Genomic DNA, 8,935 nt, shown 5'->3' with positions numbered 1-8,935 from the left:
GGTAAGAGGAGAAAAACAAGGAGATATGGCCAAATATACCAGCAATCATCCTTGCTAATGTCAGGCACTGGTCATCCTATGCCCCTTGTTGAGCTACTGCACTTACTGGGGTCCTGCGGGGGAAGGAGAGAGCTCACCTCTTAAGCACGGTCTATTATTATTTATAGGTAAGACGATTAAGAGCCCTTAGTGACTGTGGCACCTCTGAGACAGGTCTTAAAGATCTCGCCCAGTCCTACAATAATCTTTGATTAACTACTAATTCAGCAGCAGAGTGCTTGTGTATTCAGGGTCTGCAGGCGCTGCATTTGGAGAGGAAGGATCAGCGCAGAGTTTCAGGGAAAAACTGGAAAAGACTGAATTCCGCCTGTGCAGATTGCCTGTGAATAGGGCAGAGACAGGGAGGGAGGGAGGGAGGGAGGGACAGGGTGTGCTGCAGGTAGCAGGAGGTGTGCAGGCAGAAAGCCCCAGCGCTGAGCTGAGGGTGAAGGGAAGGACTGCACCGTACCTACACCCCCAAAAGCCCCTCCCTGCCGCTATAGTCTGCCACTTCGGTTTTGGCTTCACCAAGACTTCTGGTACTATCACAAACCAGAGGCTGAAAGCCTCTTATCTACCAAACTCACGACAGACTGGCTGTGTAGGTACATAAAAGGCAACACCAGAGCAAGAGGCTCAGGTCTTTGCTTCGCTTTCAGAACTTAAGCACACGCATGCAAAACCACACGCTGATCAGAGCACCTGCAGCACTTCAGACAGCACTGGGAGAACTTTCCTACGTCCTTCACGTTCATACGGATGTTCTGTTCAGACTGAAGCTGTATCCTCACTTGCAACAACTTTTCAGAGAGTGTCCTCCGAAAAACCTTGCCCCCAGAGGCATCAGGCACCAAGTACGGCAGACTGGAGCTCCAGGCAGCTGGGATCCAGGTGACACTGCAGGCTGCCAAACGCAGCGCATGCAGTTACATCACAGCTCATGAAGTCACATCACAGCTCTTTGCAGATTTACGTTAACTGTCTGAACAGAACCAAACGCGCCCACTGTTGCTGTCTGGAGACTTGAGAGCTTCCAGCATGACAAAAAATATCTTTGGCTAGTGGGCTTGTGAGGTAGTGGAGGGGACAATAAGGCATATTCAGCGTAGTTATAAAAGCAGGTGAGAGGGAGGTCTTTGATGATGGGTTTTTTTTGGGTGGGGGGGGGGTTGTTTTTAAGATTTGAATTTCTTTCCAAGGGGTGAACACGTTCAGGAATTTGAACTTAAAAAGCAACACAATTGGGGAAGACTGATACTTCTTTCCTCCTAAAAGTTAAAGGAGAAAAACTTACTGATGCTTCAAGACAGAAATGGGATTCGTCTTACAAATGTCATAATTCACTCTACAGAGACAGAGAAGTCTGGTCCTACCAAAAGGCAGGGAACAATTCTGATCAGAAGTTCCTTAACAGAATCTGCTGCCCTCTGTCCTGCTCAATTCAGGGCCGCTAGACCATTTTTCATCTCTACATGAGATATAACAAAGGGAGCCACAAGTTGAGTTCTGACATTACCACCTATGATCAGACCATTATTACCTTTATTTCTAAAATGCATTTTCCCCAAACAACTTTTCAGTGTAAACAAGCCAAGTTTTTTTCTCTTGAAAATCAGCTCCATCTGTGCATCGAAATGAAAGGTGGACTCTGAACTGGTGGGTGATTAAGACTGGTCAGAAACTTCCTGGGGTTAATTTTTTATATAGGTTATTCCAGTAAGTGAGACAAAAATAATTTAGGATTCTTTTTATGGCAACTGGCTGCTAAAGCTGGAGACAGCAGAAAATGCGGGGCTGTTTGTCAGCCTAGAGAGCCTAGAGAGACTTCTTACAAAGTGGGAGATGGAGAAGGAATCTGACAATGCAGCCAGAATTTCAATGTTTCTCCAGAAAGGTTTCCTTTCTGCTATGATGGGCTGGTAATGACTGACCATCATGAACTTCTAATGGACCATCCAAACCAGCTCTCTTGGGATTTTTGTTTTCCCCGACTCCTCCCTTCCAGGTTAATAAATACAGAGCTTAAAAACAAAAGAGGCAGACTCTTAGTTATGCTAATGTTACCTCCCTGGCTATTTGGATGGTGATAGTGAATTCGATAAACCATTTAAGATAACAAGCTGCAGGAGCTTGCAGAATACAAAGCGTGCTGTCCCCAAAATGCATAGACTGGATAATGTTCTGCATATGCTGAGGAAAAGTTAACACAAGGTCACCCCCACAGAGGTGGTCAAAGAGGTACTTTAGGAAGGAGATGCACAATCTATCTCAAAAAACGCTGTATCTTCGAGCACAGGAACTAAGCACCCCTACTATTTTGTGAAGGAAAGGAGGAAAGTCTAATTCGGCACAAAAAAATAAATCCAAAATACCGAATGAGCAGATACAGTTTAACAGTTCAGAAAAACACTTTTATACACGACTTGCACACTCAAATCTCTACAAAAGCCTGAAGTGCTCTTGAAAGTAACCCTGCTAACAAGGCAAAGCCCACTCTTTTGGCACAATTCAAAGGACCTGGAGCGCATATGAGCAAAGGCTGCAGCTCAAGTATCACTGCTTCCTGCCCTGCAGCTGGGAATTTCACAAACTCTTTAAAAAACAAAACAAAATCAAATGTCTTAAAATTCCCAGAGAAAAAAATTACGCTGAACTGGAGTCACAACAAAAGTGTCCCCACCGCTTTATTAACCGGGGGGTGGAGGAGGTCACCAAGTCCTGCACACTCCTGCCCAAGGACCAGCAATAACGGAGCCACAATGCGTCACCGGCTTTGGGAGTTTCATGCAGGTTGGGAAGGGGGACAAGGGGGGGGATAAAGAAGTAGAGGGGTGCTTTCTCCCACCATCATGACCAAAGAAACTACTGCCCAGTGGTGGTAACCATGCGATGCTGGGCCAAGGGTGCTGCTAACCTGGTTCCATCCTGAGCGCTGCAGTTGACGTCAGCCCCGTACTCGAGGAGATGCCGTACGATGCTCAGCCAGCCTCTGGCACAGGCCTCATGCAGGGCACAGTAACCCGCGTTGTCACGATGATTCACATCACACACCTTGTTTTCCAAACAATACAGAACCACTTCCTGGAAATGGGAGGAAAAACAGACACATTGAGTTATTTCTTGCTGCGGAGATGCACAGATTTCTCTTCTTGAGGGAAAGCGGGGGGAGGAGGCAGGGGAAGGGATCACCACACAAAATACAAAACCCCTACGGTTACCCTCTTTGAGATGGTCAGTCAAAAGGAAAAAAAGGGAGGGGAGGAAGCCGTTGAACGTCCTGCTTCTTCAGGAGAGACAGCGGAGAGACCACGACATCCCACGCACAGAGTAGCCTGTGGGAAGCAGCACCGAGAGCTCTGTGCCCCCCAGGGACCTTCCCGCAGCCCCCAACGTCAGGAATCGTCCCAGAAAGGAAATGTGCAAAATTTTACAGACAAAACTCACAGCCACTTCTCAAAACTTCCATGCGCAAAGCCAGCAGGAAGGTTTTTACTCTTACATCTGCATTCTTTAGCAGAAAATTCTGCAAGCACAACAGCAGCACAGCCCACATCAATTTGATTGTAAAAAGAAAAACCGCATGACCCGAAACAAAACACATTTAAGACACACAAAGGACAGTTTGCTATCGGCAAACAACAACAAAAAAAGCCTAGTTCTATCAAGATCGGGGAAATCCCATTTTCACCCACCCTGATTTTCTGCACGCAGAACCAAAGCCAGGCGCCGGGTTCCAATAATGAGCCCGGTGCTGTGGGAAGCCATGTGAATTTAACACAATTCATCTTGCAGTCAAATATACCACGGTCGAGAGCCTGGGCCAGACTCGGCTCGACACTGTCGTGTGGCCTTGAAACAATGACTGCTCCATCACTCAACCAAAAATTTAGGATGGTGCGAGTCTTCCTCAATTTGTATCAGATGCAAAAGCAAAAAAAAAGAAAAAAAAAAAAGCCAAACAACACAAGCCCACCACATTTCTAAGTGATGCCGCATGCATAAAACAGGCCCTGCATCCCCAGATTAGCGGCAAGCCATTAATTTTGCATTTGCTCCTCTGGAAGGCCAAGCAACATCCTCGCGAAGCAGGATACGTACGGTGCGGTGAGGAGGGGGCGAGTGTTTGCTTTGCCAAAGCAAGGATGCATTTATTCTTCCCGTTTCAAAACCTACCGGAAAGCCCGCAATAATCTGTGCTCTGGGTACACCTGACCTGAGAGCTGGTATCCAGGATACAGCATGAAGCTGCTCTTTTCGCAGGCCCTCACTAACTAGGCTAACGCAGGGAGCTAATGAGCTGCCCGTCCCAGGCACCAGAGCATCCCCCTCACCTGCCGCCACCCACACCTGATGCACCCACCCGTTCAACCTGGGACCCCCCACAGTCCCCCCTCTCACCAAACAGGAGCTCTTCATGCTCCTGCTTCTCAGCCCAAAGGCCAAAAATCAGTCCAGAAAGGATGCTCTTTACCCTGCACTTGCTCACGCCCATAAGAAAGGGCCGTGTGAAATTATTCCCTGGAGGTATGAATTCTCCCTCAAAACCAGACCACCCTGCCAGGCAATTAGCAGACGGATATAGGTAGCAGAAGTGGCTGCCATATTCAGCTCCACTTTTAGCATGCAGTTACCATTTAAAATAGATTCTGCAACTCAAAATAAAGGAACACTTTGCATCTATTTTTGTAAAAAGGAAAGGCTTGTCCTAGGGCAGAATACCTACTACTGGACGAAAAGGCTAATTCTGTCAGGCAATTCTGTGTTAAGAGGCTATAAGAAGAATTTCATTAACCACAAAATGTAACCATAAAGACCATAAAACTCTACATTGTTAATTAATTAAATGCCTCATTAACTTTTTTAACATGATTTATTCAATTTACAAAAAAAATTAGCCATCACTGCCGAATACAGGAACATGTGGTGCCACAAACACACTTTTGGTTTCGTAAGCATCTCTTGCAAACGCTGAGAGAAAGGCTGTGAAAGTGCCATGAGGCAATTTAATGTCTGTTGAGGTGCTCTATATTTAAACCAGGAATCTGAAAATCACTCGCAGTTAATCCAAAGAGTCAAGCTAGCACGTCACCAGCCAAGATACGTGCGACTGCCGCTTCTGCTGTCTGCAGTTTGCTAGCCAAACTGCAAACTGCAACGTTAAAAGGTGCGTGCAAATATCCATGCTCCAGCCCCATCTACAAAGAGGTGCCCTTCGCTTCAGTCTCTGCCACTCCTGCTCTGCCCCTTTTCCAAGGGAAGGGGTCAGCATCCCCCTGCTTATCATCCCCATGCCTTGGGCAAACATGCTGCCACCAAGGAGCATTGCTCTCTTCCACCCAGCCTCAAATCATGGCCCTTGGGTGAGGCATTACAACCTGAGCCATGACGCTTCCCAGCAGCACCGTGCCAAACCCCAGAAGTGATGCTCACCCCCTGGTAGGGTGCGGGAGTCCCCTGCAAGGCCAGGATGATGCTCAGGAGCTCCTGCTCCTGCAGCAGTGCCACTGGGGACCCAGGGCCAGACCCTCATGTCAGGCATCCCCAAGGCAAACCCTCTCTCCCTGCCTGGATAAGCCCTGTCCTTCAGGGTGTTTAAACCCCCTGAAAACAAACGCTATCATTCTCCCACTCCTATCACACACCATACATTCCTCTAATTCCACTGCCTTCCCAGGCACGATTTAATCCCAAATTCACCAGAGAACTTTCCAAGTCCAGACACACACCAAGAAGAAACAAGCGGCACAAAGACAACCAGTGTTTCCTCTCCCATCAAATTCATTACATAAGCCTTTTGCAATTTTTGTCCCAGAAAGACTATACGCTCCCTATAATTCCCCCTTCACAAAAAGTAAATTACAGTTTTAAGACTACTATTATCTCAAGTCATTTGTTTCAGATGGGGAAAAGAGAACGGATTTGAGAGTGCCCATACCCTGGGATGGGTTGTGAACATCTCCTGATGAGGCAAGGCCTGGTGCAGAAGCCTAGCGAGGAAAAGGCAAAGCTTCCCACCAGCTTCAGCAGGGTTTTGCTCAAATTCGATGGACTTCCAGAGCCGAAGACCATTTGCCACACTGACTTTAAGTAGCCTTGTTGGCTGCAGCCCTGCAATTTATCTGACCAGACACAAGCTGCATTTGTCCTTCAACGTTCCACTCTCACATCAGCTTTTACATGCAAGATCACAACGCTTCTGTCCTCCTCCTTCCTGTAACTACCTGGGGCACATCCACACTGTGCAACTGAGAGTGGGGCAGAGGCACCTGAGCTACCAGCATCTGGGCTCCCCACGGGTCCAGGAGCGATACACACAGCTTGTCAGCATCTCTGCATGCCAAAGGCACCAGTGCTGCCTCTGGGTTTGGGGTAGGATCTCTGCATGGCCGCTGGGCACCCCTGCTGCGAAGGCAGGCAGGCAGGCAGGCTGCCAAGGGCAGGCACGAGCTCACCCGGTCTCAGGGCAGAGCTGTTGGTGCTGCTACAACATCCCTGCTGCCGTCAGGGCTCAGTGGTGCCCTGTGGTGCCAGCCACTACCAGTTCCGAGTCCTGCACCAGCACTTGGTGTCTGTCCCTTTGCAAGCCATGGCCCCAGTAGCGCAAACTCATTCACCTCCTCTGCCATCAGGCTGGCGAGGGGCCGCGGGGCTGCCTGCTGCCGCCGCCGCAGCCATGAGAAGCCCCCAAGTGCCCTTGAGCTTCCAGCACTCCCACTTCAGTGTGAGCCCCCCACCATGGTGCTGCAGCCACCTGCTAACGGGGACAGCAGAAAACAGATGTGTACAGCTGTCACAGGTCACAGACCAGCAAATTACCTTGACCCATCAAGACTATTATTTTTTTTAAATAGAGGAATTTGTCACTTCTTGACCATTCTAACTTTTTTGAGACAGAGGAAATCCAGCTTTCTACTAACCGCAGTAGTCTGATTGCTAGCAAGAATAACACCAGAGCTACAGAGCTTTCATGGCTGACCAAACTATCACAGCTCACCAGAGCCCAAATGATGCCTTGACAGGGCAGCACAGACACCCACCGCTCCGAGTCCTGAAAGACACAGACATATCCCGGCAGGAGCTGAAGCCCACGGACTGGGCTCCCTCCTGCCCTGCTCGGTTCTCCTGTCCCATGCTCTGCCAACAACAGGACCCACTGCTGCACTGTCGACATCGTCTGAGTGATCAAGTCCAATGATCGGAATATTTGAGCCTATTAAAAATGTGGTGTTCGCTGGAACTTGTGGGTGAATTCAAGACAGAAAACCAAAATCCCCAAGCAGCTGATGATGGGAAGGGATGGTGAGCACACAAGGTTACCCCAGGGCCCCAGGATCCCCACCTTGGCGAGCCAGGGCAACTCCGGCTTTCTGCAACCATCCCGCTAACAGCCAATGCTGCAGAGGGCTCCCGCTATCAGCAAAGCAAACAGAAAGCCTTCAATCCCTGCTTGAGCACCATCTCAGCCCATTGCTAAGTTTCAGAGCTGCTCCCATTGAGCTGTGCTCAGCAGAGCACACCGGGCGCAGAAAGCAAAGTGCACAAGCATCCCACGGCAACCTGCTACGCGTGAGCGGCCCTCGCCCCGACAGACACTGCGCAGGAAGAAAATACACTCCGATAGCTTGGAGCACATGCTACAACACATTTTGATTTTGAATCCATAGGAAATTTTAGTCCGTAAGAAATTAAATCATTTAAATTATGGAGATTACCATAGCAACATTGTAACAACCACTTCTCCTCCTAGCTAGAGCTGAAGTGCCTTGGGTTAGGAGAAGCCTTTGTCTAGGGTAAACAAAACCTTTCCAATAAACCCTGCCTTCCAGAGCTGGAGAAGGCCTCACTCTACACGAAGCTCTCCAGCTGTACAAAGGGCATTTTGAGGTTTCAACAAACCCCTGAGGCTGGGCAGGCCCCACCTGAGTCCGGGCTGATGCCACTCTCCAGCACAAGGCTCAAGCCAGCTCCGAGATCCAAGCAGTCCTCTCACTGCCAAGGCAAACCCTACAGCTGTGCCAAAGGCAGCAAAGGCTCTCTGCAATGAAACCCTCTTCGCAAGATCTGAAGTCAAACCGACAATGACACTCATACCTATATGCCCATATTTCCCCAATAAAACCATGCTTCAAGACAGCAGAGCCAAGGGATTCATCAGTTTCTGATTTTTGTAGCAGCAGGGGGGCGGTTTCATTAAACAATATTGTTCCAGCTACGCCAAGCAGCTCCAGACTCCAAGCATAAAGCATACAGAGTGCTCCTATGATGCATCCGATCATGCAAGAGGACACTCCAAGCGCTACATCCTGTGCCACATACCAGATATTCCTTGGGAAAAAAGAACAAAAAATAAAACCCTTCTCCTAAACTACACATTCTTCAGAAATAACAAAAGCAAAAATCATACAGCTCATTAAAGATCACCATAAAGACTACTAATTAAAAAAAAAAGAAGAGAAAAAAAGACACTCATTCTGTTTGCAGATGGCTTATATTTAAACGGAAGTGAGGGTTACCAATAAAACTTTACCCTTTGCTCATTCAGGCAGGATGCTGTGTACCCTGAGTCTCAGCCAGCTGTGGAGACCTATTCCCGCAGTAACCTGCCCCAGACTCAGCATGCTGGGGAGGGAACGCAGCGGGGGGCAGGGGGGGCGCACGCAAATTTCAATTACCAAACTCAAAGCAAAATTTCCACCTATAAAACCGGAAAGCAGGTTTTACCCTCCCGCAGGGTGGTGAGAGACCCTTACCTCATACCCCAGGCGTGCCGCCCGCTGCAGCAGCGTTTCCCCCGCGTTCTTATTGACAATCAGCCTCCGCGCTTCAGGCGGCATGGGCCGGCTCGGGGTGGTCTCCTGAGGGGGGCTGGCGATCGGCAGCTGCGAGGGCTGAGAGG

The 8,935-nt window shown here is 48.9% G+C and overlaps 1 protein-coding gene across 1 annotated transcript in view; it reads right to left on the bottom strand.

Annotated features, from left to right (window-relative positions):
- Nucleotides 1-8,935, bottom strand: part of LOC104522047 (BCL-6 corepressor-like) — a gene marked incomplete at its 5' end in the record, with an annotated part of 35,221 nt that overhangs the window by 7,688 nt on the left and 18,598 nt on the right. The window contains 2 exon segments of the mRNA XM_010164220.2: nucleotides 2,954-3,120; nucleotides 8,790-8,935. The exon segment at nucleotides 8,790-8,935 is cut by the window's right edge and continues 25 nt beyond it. Of these exon segments, the coding sequence (XP_010162522.1) occupies nucleotides 2,954-3,120; nucleotides 8,790-8,935 (313 nt within the window).

The sequence above is a fragment of the Antrostomus carolinensis genome, unplaced genomic scaffold (assembly GCF_000700745.2).
Source record: "Antrostomus carolinensis isolate BGI_N321 unplaced genomic scaffold, ASM70074v2 scaffold34743, whole genome shotgun sequence".
Classification (NCBI taxonomy): domain Eukaryota; kingdom Metazoa; phylum Chordata; class Aves; order Caprimulgiformes; family Caprimulgidae; genus Antrostomus; species Antrostomus carolinensis.
Note: the sequence above shows the minus strand (reverse complement) of the source record. Positions and strands in the feature narration are given on the sequence as shown.